The sequence below is a fragment of the Abramis brama genome, assembly GCF_963993115.1.
Source record: "Abramis brama genome assembly, chromosome: 23".
In the NCBI taxonomy this organism is placed as follows: Eukaryota; Metazoa; Chordata; class Actinopteri; order Cypriniformes; family Leuciscidae; genus Abramis; species Abramis brama.
Genome location: NC_139985.1, coordinates 22,504,757 through 22,521,455, shown reverse-complemented (window position 1 = coordinate 22,521,455; position 16,699 = coordinate 22,504,757). Strand labels below are relative to the sequence as shown.

General features: G+C 37.1%; 1 protein-coding gene across 6 annotated transcripts in view; it reads right to left on the bottom strand.

Moving 5' to 3' along the window:
- The window catches only part of pank4 (pantothenate kinase 4 (inactive)), a 40,572-nt gene extending 24,116 nt beyond the window's left edge, over positions 1 to 16,456 (bottom strand). For 2 of the 6 annotated variants that reach the window (XM_084100928.1, XM_084100929.1), the window contains exons 1-10: positions 16,329 to 16,456; positions 15,789 to 15,871; positions 12,223 to 12,431; positions 11,914 to 12,097; positions 11,639 to 11,731; positions 11,375 to 11,528; positions 4,663 to 4,844; positions 4,268 to 4,349; positions 4,087 to 4,187; positions 253 to 408 (exon numbers count right to left, since the gene is read on the bottom strand). In XM_084100928.1, the coding sequence (XP_083957054.1) occupies positions 253 to 408; positions 4,087 to 4,187; positions 4,268 to 4,349; positions 4,663 to 4,844; positions 11,375 to 11,528; positions 11,639 to 11,731; positions 11,914 to 12,097; positions 12,223 to 12,431; positions 15,789 to 15,871; positions 16,329 to 16,362 (1,278 nt within the window). In that variant the 5' untranslated portion in view covers positions 16,363 to 16,456. Of the gene's footprint in view, positions 1 to 252; positions 409 to 4,086; positions 4,188 to 4,267; positions 4,350 to 4,662; positions 4,845 to 11,374; positions 11,529 to 11,638; positions 11,732 to 11,913; positions 12,098 to 12,222; positions 12,432 to 15,776; positions 15,872 to 16,311 lie in introns of all 6 variants that reach the window. The other 4 variants (XM_084100925.1, XM_084100924.1, XM_084100926.1 and 1 more) reach the window with 4 other exon arrangements.
- Between the last annotated feature and the right edge of the window lie 243 nt (positions 16,457 to 16,699).

Here is a 16,699-nt window from a genome sequence, read left to right as displayed (position 1 = left end):
TGTCTTCATAGAAGCTTATAGAGGGACACTGTTCACAGAAGGACACAGCTATGCTATTTTTCCCTATACTGGTCAATTATTGTTTCAGATTAAACACATTGTTAGTCGCTTTACATGACGGTCAGAAAATCCCAGTTGGGTGGTTGTTGTTCAGAATAAGCTGTAAAGTTTACTGGCCTTCAGGCTGAGTTGTGAGACCTGTATACTTATTTTCTTAGAAGTTAACATAGCAAATTAGCCTCGAAGCCTCACCCCATCCAATGCATCCTCAAAGCAGAAGAGCCAGTAATCCCGAGACAAAGCATCCTCAGTCAAGTCCACTGTGTCTGGAATATAAGAGGTTGGGTCCTGCAGAAGGGGAAGGTTCACTAGCTGCCTCTCCAGGCGGTCCATCTCCAACATGTCGAACTGGAGACAATGTAGGAATAGTAAGCAAGTACCCACAATGTACTAAATGGCAATTTGTGCATTCATCTGCAAAGGAACTGCAATACATCCTCAACAGAAATGCTGGTGAAACCAAGAAAAGGTTAAAACAATAACAGCTTCCAACAACACTTTCAGTCTTTATTTAAAAAAAAAAAAACATTTTAGCTGAAAGTCTGAGTTAGAATAGTTTGCAAGAGCACAATTATAAAACACAACAAGGCTGTGAAAGCATACTAGTGAGTAAATGAGTTTCCCTGTTAAGTGTGATGTTTAAAGTCACCATGAAATCAAAATTTACAAATCTTTTTTTGTCACTCGCATGATACCGCAGCAATAGCAAAAGATAACAACCCAATCAATTCCCGGTAGACAAAATCAAGTCCCATCCTATTTTTTTTCTTGATCGGGAAGTAATTTCACTTAGATATGTCACAACAGTGAAGAAAAGACTATTGCAACTTCCGTTTCATGCCGACTTTAATGCCTCAACAACCTATGTAGTCCCATTTAGCCACTTGCTCAAGACTCAAGTAATTAAATGCATTAAAATAAATCACAAGGGAGTATTACTTATGTACTTTATTTTGTAGAATTAAACAGGAAAATATATTGATCTTGGGTTCACCACAGATTTTATTTCTGGCCTTTAACCCTTAATCACTCCTAAAAAAGGACAACACTTAAGGTCTTTGGGGTCATTTTGAACTTTTAAAGAGCGACTGCATAAGGAAATATACATTTTTTATATGGAAAACTATATATCATTTTTTTTATTTACTTCTCAACTATACATTTATGCTGTGTTTTTGTGGAAATTTTGAAGTTTTTTACCTATTTACTGCACAATTACATAACTAGGCCATAAATTGGCTCATGAAAAATGATTTTTTAAAGAAAAAATCACTTAAATGATGATCTTAATTAAATCTAAATAGTTTTTGGACATTGCTCTATGTGTTAGGGATAGAATACTGCCATCTACAGGTTAGTCAAAAAACTTTATTTCTTATAGGTAAGGAATTAAAGTGCAATGACCACATGTATCCAATAGAGGGCCATAGATAGAGACTCATTCATTTTCGCTTCATTTTTCTTGATGCTTCAACTTTTCACAACTTTATGATATATATTTTGTGAATATTTATTTAAACATTTTGAAATACATAAAAAATCTGTAGTTTTGTCAGAGTTAGAATTTGTTGTTTTCTGATATATTTTGAATTATCTGCTTTTGCAAATTATTATACATACATTTGCAGAAACATTACAAGTCACCACTATGACATGACTGTAATGTATGTGTGTGTGTGTGTGTGTGTGTGTGTGTGTGTGTGTGTGTGTGTGTGTGTGTGGGAACAAGCTTGTTCCATGTTGCATATGTGACATTTTTCAGATTTATGCCAGTTTAGTTGAATTTATTTGCCAATTTCTATAAAAATGCTATCTGTTGCAGTGACATACATGTGTGTGTTTGTGTATGTGTGTGTGTGTGTATGAGATAGAAAGTTCGTTCCACTTTATGTTTATGCTCTAGGACCAGACCTTGATTTAAATGAATTTTTTTTTAGATTTATGCCAGTTTTGTTTATTTTATTTGCCAATTTCTGTAAAAATGCTCTCTGTTGCAGTCACATACATTTGTGTGTTTGTGTGTGTGTGTGTGTGTGTATGAGATAGAAAGTTCGTTCTACTTTTTATTTATGCTCTAGGACCATACCTTGGTTTATTTGTAGAAATTTTCAGATTTATAATGGATTTACTTTTATTTTTTTGACAAACAAAATTTAAAAAAAACCCCAAAGACCTTAAAAGGTAAAAAAAAATGTACACACCTTTAGAACAACCAAATCAAGCCCAGTTTTTTTGTGCATGTTTAGATAGATTATTTAGGAAAAGTCACAGAGTTTCATGCCCCTGAGATGAAGGTAACACTTTTAAAAAATGGAGGAAATGTCCATTGGGGTCAGATAGACCCCAAAGAGTGATTAAAGGGAACCTATTATGCCCCTTTTCATAAGATGTAATATAAAGTCTCTGATGTCCCCAGAATGTGTCTGTAAAGTTTCAGCTCAAAATACCCTACAGGTCATTCATTATAGCTTGTAAAATTTACCCCTATTTGGGTGAGCAAAAACACACGATTTGTGTGTCTCTTTAAACTCCCTTTCCAGAAGAGAGCGGAGCCTTTACAGCTTGTGCTTCAGATACTCCAGCAACAACAAAACTGGAGAATGTCATGCAGCCAAAATGTCAGTAGTGGTGTTCAGCACATGTTCGAACCAGAGTCGGACACAGATGGAGAGACTCAGGAAGAAGTTACAACTTTTAGAACTGGATGAACTGCAACTTGATGTTTCTGAACGGTTAGTGGATACATTTATGTAGTTGTGGTTAGAGTTAAGTTGATTCAACTCATCGAATAGCATGTACCATCATGTTAAACTAAAAGAGATTTCAGAAACAACTTTTGGGCAAATCCAGCGTTGAACTGACCCTCGCTTGTGACACGGTGTAAAAAAGATTTGTGCGAAAAAGATTCGTGCAAATACATAACACTTTAACAATTTTCTTCGGCACATTTCCTTCATAAATTAAATTTGAAATTCGAAATTTTGAAGAGTCTATGGAGACTCTTATGTTCATTGGTACATCCAATAACAGAATATTTGTAAGACATTGTATATCACCAGCTACTTCAGTGAGTAAACAGAAATGGCGGACTGCTGCGGCTCAATCAGGGTGGTATCTATGCTAATAGGACAGATCGTCACCAGTCATGCTTCCACATACTCTTACGTTAATGTAGGGGGAAATGTGGAACTGCTCTTTTGGAGAGACTGTTTATGATTTATGGGAATTATAAAAAAAGGGAGTGGGTGGATTTTTTTTTTTATAGACTTGTTGTTTACACACAATGTAGACACACAATCTGTTCAAACATGGCAGAAATGCATGCAACACTGAAAAAGCAGCAATGACAAGTGGTGCAATGGTCAAATACGTCCATCTAATGCATGTTTGAGTTGGAAAGCATTTTTTTTTTTTTTTTTTAACAGTGCAAAAACAAGTTCTGTGTGAACGGGTCCTAACAGTGCAATCAAAATGCCACCTTTATGACATTTCCCACAGCAGCAACTGTCAAACAAACAAAATAGAGAGTTCTTATGTACTACTTGTTAAGGTGCACCGTTTGCACTCATAAAAACCAAATGCATCACACTGAGTAATATCCATGGCAGCACACGCATATTAATAATGATAAATAACCTTCCGAGACTCTTGTATTTTTAGATAATAATGCTACCACTGATTGTCACAACAGCTAAAGGTTGAGCATTTCTTGAAAGCAAAAAGCATCCAGAGAAAACTCCAAGAAAATCCTGGATGGAAAAGTACTTACTGAAAACTGAGGCAAAAGGTTATGGAATAGATGGGGAAGATGGATGGAGAAGAAAAAAAGAAAAGAGATGAAATGAGAACATTACGGAGAACACAAAATAGGTCATGAAGGATACGTAGCATGCATCTCAGTTGACCAAATCTATAAATATACTGCACTTAACATATAAATCCAACTACAATCTACTTTGTCTATCAAAAAAATAAAAATACTGCAGCAGCAAATTTACAGTGGGCCTCTTCTCTGTGCCAACTTACCGTTCCGCTACGAGCCCGCTGCACAGGATTTAACTCTGGAGATACACTCATGAGACCAGAGCTGCCAGCATAGTTCTCTCCCCAGCTGTACTGGTTAGGGTCTAAAAAAAAAAAGTCTATAAAACAAACTACACACAAAAGTACTAAACAGTTTTGTTGTGTATATATGACAATAACTTACTGTCTTCTTCTGCCCCCTTCAAAAAGGCCCCAATAGCACCAAGATATCCTTCATGTCTTAGAAATAAAGCCTGGACCTCCCCCTACAAATAAATCCAATTCTTTATCCAAAATATCCACAGAAAAACATAGCAGGATATAATGAGATTTCTATCTTGAACATGAAAGTGAGAAATAACATGTAGTCATTGTTGTATTATACAATTAGAAATAAAAGAGAGTAATCATAAGAGACACATTAAACTAGCTATGGTTGCCTGGGACAATGATCAAATAAACAAAATATTTGGTCAGAATGGCACGTTTGACCTGATCACGTTTTCCAGCAAGCCATTTAATCATTATCGATATGTTATTACACAGCTGATGAACATTTAAAAAGTAACGGTTGGAGACCTTAGTGAAGAAGTTGATGCTATAGGTGATGGTGTGCATGGTGACGGGGTGTCCTCGAATGAAGAATCCTCCGAAATAGACTCTGGTAAGGTTATGCAGTTTGGCGTAGAGGCAGGCCAGCTGTCCAATGTCATTGCTTATCATGTGCAGTAGGCTCTTTGCCATGTCTTCTTTGGAGAACTCTTGAGTAATACATACAAACACAAAATGCCCATCTAAGTAAGGGAGATCTTATAACTGCCACGTCAGGGTTTTTCCTGGGTCAAAAATGGTCGTCAGTGGTGGCGGACGAACACGGTCATCCACACACACACAGTACAAAGTGCCCTACCCATGTGAATTGCAAGCCCAGTACAGACAACAAATAAAATAAAATAAATGCAAAGAAACAGTTTGTAATATAAACTTATCCTATTTATTTATGAAATTAAAAATAATTACTGTCAGGACAGATCATAAAACAAAGAGCTTAGAACTATTTTATATTTAAAAATCTGTAAATGTATATGTAAAAAGTCACTGAGTGACTGATTTGAAAATTTAGTAATAAAAAGAACAACAAAGTAACACATTACATAGAAAAAGTGGCAGGTTTATTATTTTGCATTCACACTCCGAGACTTAATGGACAGATCATTTGACATACAGTATCAGAACGTTTTGTTCCGTCCATTCCAAGGTTATCACTGTCAATCGATTCAAATAGCGCATTTAAATATCAGGGCTCGACATTAAAGGGATAGTTCACTTTGAAATTAAATTTTGGTATGTTTTAGCTTACCTCAAGGGCATCGAAGATGTAGGTGTCTTTGTTTCCGCAGTAGTTTCAATTTTGATATTTTTAGGTCAAACCGTTCTTGTCTGTCAGTCATATAATGCAGGTCTACGGTCACCACCTCAAAGAGCATGCACAGAGATGTCCAAATTAAACAATTCCCCATCGTAAGTACACATTGATGGCCTAAGACACGAAACGAGCGGTTTGTGTGAGAAAACGAACAGTATTTATATTGTTTTTACCACGTCCAAGTGATCTGAGGCCGCGCGCGCTTCCTGGTGTGTGACGTGTGCGCGCGTTCTGGCTTAGTCTGCTTGGACGTGGTTGTGTACAAGAGGTAAAAACGATATAAATACTGTTCGTTTTCTCACACAAACCGCTCGTTTCGTGTCTTAGGCCATCAATGTGTACTTACGATGGGGAATTGTTTAATTTGGACTTCTCTGTGCATGCTCTTTGAGGTGGTGACCATAGAACTGCATTATATCAAATCAAATCAAGTATATTTGTATAGCGCTTTTCACAATACAGATTGTATCAAAGCAGCTTCACAGTATTAAATTAAAATAAAATAATACAGCAAGGTTTGTTTCTAGTGGAATTTATTGATTGATAGAATAAAATTAAATATCCCCAAAATATCCCCAACTGAGCAAGCCAAAGGCAACAGTGGCAAGGAAACGAAAAAACTCCATCAAGTGACCTAATGGTGTCCTAAAACTCCATCAGGTGACCTAATGGAGAAAAAAAAACCTTGGGAGAACCCAGGCTCAGTCGGGGGCCAGTTCTCCTCTGGCATTTATGAACTAGAGGCCGGATTGTAGTTTGAACTGTAAGATTAACAATATTATATGAATGCCTGGCCGAAAAGATGCGTCTTTAATCTAGTTTTAAACTGGGAGAGCGAGTCCGAGCAACGAACAGTATCAGGAAGACTATTCCAGAGTTTCGGAGCCAAATGTGAAAATGCTCTCCCTCCTTTGGTTGATCTGGATATCCTAGGTATGACCAAAAGCCTCGAATTTATTGATCTTAAAGAGCGCGATGGATTATAGGGCGATAGAAGATCCGTTAAATAGACTGGAGCTAAGCCGTTTAGGGCTTTATAAGTCAGTAGCAATAATTTATAATTAATACGGAACTTTATAGGTAGCCAATGTAGTGATGATAAAATCGGTGTTATATGATCATATTTTCTTGATCTAGTAAGAACTCTAGCAGCTGCATTTTGGACTAACTGTAGCTTGTTTATTGAGGATGCAGGACAACCGGCTAATAAAGCATTACAGTAATCTAGTCTCGAGGTCATGAATGCATGAACTAACTTTTCTGCATCAGAAACTGATAGCATATTACGTAGCTTAGCAATGTTTCTAAGGTGGAAAAAGGCTGTTTTTGTAACATACGAAATATGATTTTCAAAAGACAGGTTACAATCGAGTATAACACCCAGGTCTTTTACTGTAGAGGATAAAGTAACAGGACATCCTACGATGTCAAAGTTGTATTGTGAAAGGTTCTGTGGCCGTTTTTTTGAACCGATAAGTATTACCTCTGTCTTGTCTGGATTTAATAAAAGAAAATTACGCGTCATCCAATCTTTTATATCTTTAACACACTCTGTCAATTTGGATAATTTAGCATTTTCATCCGGCAGTGATGAAATATATATTTGAGTGTCGTCAGCATAACAATGGAAACTAATTCCATGTTTCCTTATAATATTTCCAAGTGGCATCATATATATTGAGAATAATAGAGGGCCTAACACAGATCTGTCTGGCGCAGCCTGATGTCGTTCACTCCCGCGTGCAGGACCACAGTTCCGACGCGCTCGTCATCGTTCAGAATCTCGGGAACGCGAGCAGCAATTTCAGAAACACGAGCACCAGGAAAGCAGTGACTGTGCACCTTACTTTTACCTAATGTAGCGTGTACGTGCCGAACGATGGAATCGCCGATGATCACAGCATCGCGTTCGGTTTCGCGTAGAGGGGAGAAGCGGTTTTGTGTGGATAACTCGAAAACCGGGAGGGGCGGAGAGAGTCTTGGTCTAGACCTGACTCGCGTCTTCCGCTGCGGAACCATCCAGGCTTCGTGGTAGAGTCCTGCACGGGTTCGGGTGACCCGCAAATTTTGCTCAAACGGGTGAAAAATATCCAACTGTGTCGGATACGGGTGCGGGTCGGGTCTAAACACGGGTTTAAAACGATCACGTGCAAACGTAAAAATATATGCATATTTTTAGCATAAACGATAAAAGTGCAAACGATAAAATATATGCATATTTTTAGGAACACATCTACAAATATATTTCTGTATTTCAAGTTGATAAAATAATTTAAAATCCACATCAGTTTATTTGTGCCCACGCGCCACGCCCTACCAGGATCTATAACGTTACCTAGGCTACTACTTTCACTTTTAAAAATTCCTCATAACCGCGCGCGCGCGATCTGCAGTCGTCGAGATGGATGCTGAGGAGTTGAAGAAAAGAATAGCTAGTGGAGATTGTAAAGTTGTCGACAATACGTCATCAAAAGTCAAGTCCAGTGTGTGGGAGAATTTTGGAGTTATCTGAAGAAAACAATATTGTGAAAGGCTTTGCTGCATGCATTTTCGTGTTGGATAGCCGCAAATGTGGAACTTAATCGCTGAGGAAGCACGCAGATAACTGTGGTAACAAACCAAGCAGTTCTATCGAACAGTATTTTTCAGATTTAACACTGTTCAGTATGTGTGGTGTGCAGTGTTTGAACCCAAAATGGTCAGATGTAGGCTAGACGAAATTGCGTGGCAGATATAGTGTTGTAGCCGCGTCTGTTACTCAGTTTTGTGGTAACGTTAGCCATGTTCTTCATGTAGCCTACCGGCCTTTTGACAGCTTCGGCTGAAGTTGTCCTTGTGTTAATTGTCGTTATAACTTCTGTATGACCTGGCAATAAACATTTTTGTAAGTGTGTCTATAATGTGATTGGCTAAACTGATTTTATTTCGGGTGCGGGTCGGGTGTCGGTTCTATTTTAAGCGGGTCGGGTCGGGTGCGGATTTTAATTGGTGCTGTTGACGGATAACGGGTCGGATGCGGTTTGAAGCACTGCGGGTACGGGCAGGTGCGGATTTACAAAATCGGACCCGTGCAGGACTCTGCTTCGTGGTGGCGTGTTGGAGCCGGAGTGAACGAGACCATGGCTGATCGCGATCGCGACCTCGGCGCTCGGGACCAATGCTGAGTAACGCACGGAGTAGACGAGGTCGGAGTCAGCGGGTTAGTAACGTTAATCACTGATTTGTGTGCATCGGCGCGTGATGTTTCAAGAGCTAACCGCCGGTCTATCAGCTCGGCCTGTCTCACTAAAAGGTCGTGGATCTGTTTCTCAACAGCTTCCAGCTCAGACTGCAACGCGTGCAGCTCAAATGTATCTTCACCTGCACCAAGAGGTAGACTACTTACATCTGATAAATTCGCCATGTTTGTTTGTAAGTGAGTGTGGAGAAGACGCGTTCAGCCGTGATCCACGGACGTAACCTATAAGAGTATCCAGCGTTGGATCACTAATAGGCTTGAGACGCGTCTGCTCAACAGTCCGCGTTGTAGGCTAACTATGAGGTTTGAGCAGTAGTGCTTCTCAGTGAGGAAAAGTAAAAAATGTTCATTGTAAGTGAGTTTAAAGGGAAAGATCAAGAATTATAAATCAAATCGATAGAGCTCCAAAGACAACAACGCGTTCAGACGCGACGCATGCGCATTCGAATTCCGGAAGTAAAATGGAATTTTTCACAAAATATGCATTACAACTGCATTACATAATGTTATTAGATTGTATTAAATATTTTTGAATATACAAATAAGAAATGTTGGAAAGAATGATACATTTAAACATAACACTAAACCGCCAGTACGTGGCGGTAGACGACAGTCATTGAGTCATTCATTCAAACGATTTGTTCAAATTACTGATTCATTCAGTAATAAAAATACCGTTGAGTGTTCCTGTGAGATGCGCTATGGTTCTGCTGTGATCTTTGTTTGGAACTATTTTCGCTGCTGAAACAGTATAAAAACAGTCAATATTGCATCTAAAATGAAGTGACTTAATTATAACTGTTTATTGAACTGTTGTATGAAATCAATGTCACATTTTCAATTGTGATGGTATTCAGGAAAACAGCAGTTGTTGCTTAACTATCATGTGTTAAAAATATACTCCACATTTAGAATTTTTACCGGCAGTAGCCTATGTTGTTAACAGAGTTTCTTTGTGTGCTGCGCTCATTTGTTTCCTCGAGAGGCTGCACGAGCCTAAACAGCGCAAACTTATTACCGTCAGTAATAGACATTTCCACTATCGATCGTAACTTACAATAAATGTAATAAAATGATAATCATTCTCTCGTTTTAGTGATTCCCTACTTTAATAACTTTTTGTTATTGACGTTGTAATCAGCTACTTGTCCGGTCGGGCAAGTAAAATTCTCTTTCACTTGTCCCTTCAAAAAATCCACAAAATCGGACAAGCGTTGATGTCGAGCCCTGAATATTCTTGTCAATCCAGAAACAATGTGTAGTTAGCAGCATGAAAAATAGAGAAAGCGAAGAAAGACTCGCTGCGATTATAATCGCTGAAGCTGTCAAATACAACGCAAGGTACACAACGCTGCACTCTTGCAAAAAAAACCTTATAATCAATGAAGCTGTCTACGCTGTACAATGAATCTCTTATTGACATCGTATTTATACTTCATTATAATGAAAGGATTCGTCAACGTGCAGAACTAGCGTTGAACAAAAAATAATTCTAAGCGTTGTTGAGCAGATTCTAAATATTGTTGGAAACTTTTTCTCCTTCATCGAAGCAAGACCAGGAGACTTGAGATGAATCTTATAAGCAGAAGAGATTTATTCTTCCGAGTCTGTAGTTCATCAAGTCTAATCTAAAGTAACTTTACCTTGCAATTTTATATGCATTTTAGGAGGAGGGACTTCTGGAGGTGGAGACAGATTCAAACAAAGTATACAAAAGTAGGGAGGAGTTGATTCTATCAGGCGAAACCGGTTTGGCAGGTTATCTGGCTTGCTCAAGAGAAACAGGCCCAATTAGCATAACACTATCATTCAAATTGCATAGACGCTAATCCCATCAGTCTGAGTGAAACTGGGACTCCAAGAGCCATTAAAGACAATAAGGAGAAAACAGGAATTGCAACTTTGCTGAGCAGAATCATTATCTTAACCTTAAAAGCTAAATACAATATTCTTTACCGTGATGTTATGTATGGAAGCATATTTGAGATAAATTCTTAAAATTTGTTATTCTTCAATATCTTAAACATATGATTGGCCATTGCATTCACGTGCTCAACAGACATGTCTGTGGATTGGCTACAAAGCTCAACACTGCAAAAACACGTTGTAAATATTAACCTTTGACGCTCTTCACAGGAGTTTTAAAGAAGCCTGCTATCAGCGGGTGCTGAAGCCTGCTATCAGCACTGCAGAACGGCAGGTATCATCAAATGAAATTATCAAATAAATCTTTGGCGGGAAAAAGATTCATTTTGGTGGTCGCCAAAATATTTTCAAAGCAGGAAAAACCCTGCAAGTAAACTATTCATTAATTTAAATACATGGTGCTAAACAGTGCATATGTAATAATAAAGATGTTAAGTATGTTGTGGCATATTCACCAGCCAAACACTCTGCTGGTCTCTTGTTTGTTTTTGTATTACTTTAGACCTTCAAAAAGACCACTGCAGGTCTCTGTTATATTTCCCTCATACACGCCTTTGTGAAACCAAAGACCTTTGGCTTCTTTTGGCAATAATAACACTGCCAACTGGGTGAAGGGTCAAATGACTCTTCTTGGGTGAGGAAAACAGATCATACAATAAACTGCCTCTCTTTACAATCAAAGCACATGATCATTACTTTACCTTTGTCTGTGGTGGCTGATTTCCCAAAGCTACTTGCAATGAGGTCACCAGTTAAACCCAGGGACCCATAAGCACCTCCATAGATGTCTTTAACAAGCATATCCACATTTGTGTGTTGTCCTTTGGAAGCTAACTGCAAAAGTTCATCAAACCTCTAAGACGGAGAATGGGAATGGAAATTCAAAATAAGTAAGTGCATGAAAAATATAGAATAAACAAAAGAATAAACAGAAATTCCTAGTACAAATTCACAAAATGAACCACCTTAGTTTTTGTGAGTAAAGCTCCAAGACCCCAAAAAGTGCCACCACCTATAGAGCTGCCACCAATACGCTCAAATTTGTCCTCTGATTCAACCTTCAAAAAAAAAAAAACATATGGACGCTCCCTTTAGAAAGTCACAGTCCACACTCCACAAACTCAGCATTTCTGTCTGTGTGTGTGTGTGTGTGTGTGTGTGTGTGTGTGTGTGTGTGTATGTGTGTGTGTGTGTAGTGTGTCAATGTCACAAAGACATGTAGACCCAGTGCAAGATGTACCTTTACTATTGAGACTCCAGATCCAATGTTTATAAGCAGGTATGGGAAGATGTCCGGGTGTGTATTCTGGAACCGGAATTCAGAATCAGCGTGTCTGGCATACACAAAAGCCTCATGGGGGATATTCTTCAGAACAAAGTTGCATCCCTTAATCAGACAAGTCATTTCATCCTCTTTGTCCACTCTAAGAGAAAAAAATATATACAACTACCATTACAACAATACACAATAAATGCTTGATTATTCAAATCCTTTAACTCAAAGCATGTCTGTATTGCTGTTCTCAGTAAGCTCTAAAATTCTACTCACTTTAGCTTTAACTTTTTCTCAATCAAATCCTTGAACTTGTGCGCCCCTCCACCAGTAGCTTTGATAACTTTGGTTTCTGTGTTAACCAAGTGGTCCTTAATGAAATCCAGACAGGTTTCAATGTAAGCATTCTCAAACTTGATAAAGTGAAGACGGGCAGTAATCTCTTCCTGTACAGATATCTCATAAAGAGGGTCACCATCTGTTTCCTGGAAACCAGTAAAAATCAAAGATTATAATACATGATTAAATAGACATGACATCCACAGGTAAAATGACAAGACTAAGACTTCAATTAATAATAATACAATAATTATATTTATTATAAATGATAATTATAACTGTATAATTATTGTTGTAACTAATGTTTACATACAAAATATTACTGTAAAGTGCTACCATAATTTAAATATAATATGTATAATATTACAACTAGATTCAAATATGTTTTAACCAACATGATTCTAGAAAATAACCAGATTTATTTTCAAAACATGACATTCCAAGACAAGCGTCACTCTAATAGCAGATGGACAAGCATATATTTGGATAGTGTACTTATCCATAAAGTCAGACACTTATAACTATGCCATTAGTGATTACTTACAGAGAGAAATTAATATAGGTAAATCCCTTGTCAGGTTATTCTCACACATACTGAGGATGTGTATAATCCTATACAGTTACTACTACTGTAGCTACTGATTAGGCAATCATTACTTTATTATGTTCACACTGGTGAATGTTTCTGCATTTGTTCAACAAGACAATCAACAAGAAACCAGTACTAAAATGTCTTTGTTTGCATTACTTTTTCCTAATTAACATGTGTTAAAACCAAGTATAAAGTTATATAGTATAAATAATGCCCACAAAATATAGTTTATCTTCTTATTTGTTATTGCCATGTCAGCATCAAAAGTTATTTTCACTACCTAAAAAAAAATAAAAATAATATTTTGTATTTCATTATTTTCTACCACAAACTTTTGATCAGCAATTAATTATTATAATTAATAACTATTAATTATTAACAGTCACCTTTTTTCGTAAAATCCTGAGTAAACACTAAAAAATAAAAGTGTACTGATAGTGGCGGGCTCGGAGCCTAAAAACCAAGCTAACTCAGATAATTCTGTGTTTTGAGCGATTCGGACATTACCAAAAGAAATGATGTCTGAAATGTTTACTTTGTAAATACCCTATGGTAAATACCCATTATCCTTAATTTGATTGGTGGTGCACTTGTTAAAAACAATCAGGGCTCAACCTGTTCAGAGCTCATGTCCTTTTTGCCCTTACACTCCGAAGTGCCCCTTTTTTTTGGTGGCGGTGTTTGTTTGTTTTTTCAATAAATCAATGCTATTTGTCACCCTTTATGTCTGTCTGTCTATTTATACAAATATTTAGCCAATGAAAGTTCTTAAAAAGAGCTTGTGTAAATCTTGTTCGATCCTCAAACTGTCATTAAACCTGATAACTCCGCCTCCTCTATCTTGACTGAATGAACTGAAGTTCCGCAGCAGCCGCACAAGCAGACAGCAGCTGAATGAAGTTTTGCAAGGGTAAACAAAGATCTTTTTGTTTGAATAATTACTAAACACTATGTCTATAAAGGCTCATATTTTATTTATTTGATGTCTGACTAAGACATGTGGGACCTGAGAGAGAGGTCTAGCATTTGCCATCTAGTCATAGCCAATACATAGGCTACACTTAAATAGCCTGTGCATACAGTAGCATTTCATCTTTTATAAAATGAGATTTTGGCCAAATGTATTTTACAACAGGAAAAACTGAGCACCTATATAGCTACAACAAACTAGTTTGTAACATGTTGATGAAAATGTAATGTGATGCCGCCGGCGCCATTTTAATGACGGACTGTCACGGACAAAATGAAAATTTGCACAAAAACCATGTGTCTACATTTGAGTTTAACTTTTGTAAAATGTTAACAATATATCGATAAGTAATTCAACAACAATAATTTGTTTTTACCATCGGAAAATCGTAAGCACAGGTGCACCCCCGCGCTGTTTCGTACTGGAACTTACACAAAGCGACTGAGACACTGAGTGATCCTCGTCACTTAGATACATTTCAAAGAAATTTCTTCTTTGATTTATGATTGCTGCAGATACACTTAATTTATTAACATTTAATCATGTTATGGTAATAATATTAAATTATGGTTAATTAAAGGCTGTTAATATGCACGTACTCGCTATCTAGCTCATTTTTTAATCTACAGTAGCCTATTCTATACTCTCCGCTCGTCTTTACATGTATAAATGTAGTAAAACATGTTTTCTTAGGCCTTTAGGGCTAAAGCAGTCCTGAAACCCTGTATATCTATATTATCTATATTATTATTATGGTTGTTATTAATAGTGAATAAATCTAAAGCTTTTGAGACTATTATTCTGTGTTATTGAATTTGCCATGAAGATGTGACCATTTCTTCCTTTTATGTAGGCTTACTAAATAATCTTAATATATAAAAAAATATTTAAAAAAGGGAGGTATGTGCACAGCCCTGCAAAGCAATGTGTAGACACTGGCTCTTCTCATCTCAGTTTTTTACCTGAATTTCCCCCTTTCATATACGTGCCATGCTAAAAGTCCTGTTCAAGGATTAAGTTGTCGGTGGTCACAAATTCGCTGTACTGTTGGTTTCTAATAGTCGCTCATACGCAAATAAAAAAACAACAACTAAGGTATGACCATTAGAACCCTGTGCAGTTAAAATGAAATGCACTACCTCCTGCAATACCTTAATAGACTGGGATCTAATGCAAGGTTCCTATTTGTAGACAGTCAGTTTAGTTTACTTTCAACACCAAGTTATGATAAACTATTAATATCTCCTATTTGAGCTAATTTGTTACACCATCAAGCAGGAACTTAACTGACAGTGGTGATAGCTATCTATTGCAGCTGAACACACTTAAAACAGTGGAGATGAACGTAAACCTTTTTAGACAAAGGGACAGCGGTGTCAGCATATCCTTGGTCACCAAATCAGACAATCAGTAAAACTAAAAGAATAATTGGTACTATCTATGTACTCCTGCCCTTTAGTAAGCGGTATAGAGCACTGAGCCCCAAAACATCCAGAAACAAAAACAGGTCCTTCCCTGAAGCCATACATATCTATAACAGACATTTAACAGCCACTATTCTCTTTTACAGTTTACTCTGAAATATTATGTTGAAAAAGTACATAATGCAAACATACATTTATACAGTTCCATTTTCTTTTTTAAAAATTCTTACATTTACTCTTCTTTATTCATGATATATGTTGTATATTTTAGATGCAAGTGCTCAGAGACCTTGTGTGTTAGTACACTTGATTAATGAAGCTTTTCAGGGGCTGATATAAATGACTGATTTATATAATATTATTCAATCTAATATTAATTAATATTTGTTTTGTTTTACTTTTTTTTTTTTAAGTCTATTAATTTCTCATCCAAATTTCTGATACTCCCTCCCTTGTCTCCAAACAAAAGGACCCCATGTCATGGGGTTAAATTAGAAAATCTTACCTGCAAGCTTACCTTCGCTTTATGATCAAATGACCTGACTTTGGCGACTTTGTGCTGAACAGTGGAATAATAGGCCAGTTTTGTCAAAGAGCCACCTGTCAGATAAGATGAGGTCAAATCGTTTCTTTATTCTATATTTACATACACTTAACCTTATCGTATACGATCATCATTCTGTTATTAACACATTACACAAGGGGTAACTGTTAGAATCCATCAAAAACTATTGACAATTATAATAATGATGATGATGATGATGATGATTGCACTTTGCAGTCCAGAAGAAATACAGATCTCATCGTTCGGGTTTATTTCTATAATCAACATTATTCAGTTGATATCTACAGCCTCGACGTCTCCATTATAAACGTGATGTGTGTTTCTCACATACATTGAATGAACTGTCAGATTAGCAGCACGCGCTAACAGGTTTGAGCACAGCCCAACAAACTCTGCCACGTCCAAACTCCACAAGTGACTGTAGCCTACTGCGAACAAGAACAGAAAAAGAGTGGAAGTTTGCTTGTGATGATACCTATATCTATAGCGAACCTCTTGGCGTTCTCCAAATTGCGGAAGATTTCATCCGGAGGGAGTGTTATGCTCTTATCCATGCTGTGAGATCCTCTATCCGCCCCTCCAGACAGCGCCATCTTACTGCGAATATTTTAGCGAACTGCGACGCAACGTGAGTGACGCAGAGTTATGGCGAAATTTTACAGTAAAAGTCCCATGCGCAGAATAGAATAGAATAGAATAGAATAGAATAGAATAGAATAGAATAGAATAGAACTATTTACTTTTCAATCTGAAACAATTAAATTGCCAACATCATTACCTCCATTAATCTGAGAATAAGATGGGTAACTATTTAACTAATCCACAGTTAACATTAAAATGATCATTCAGATTCCTATACATTT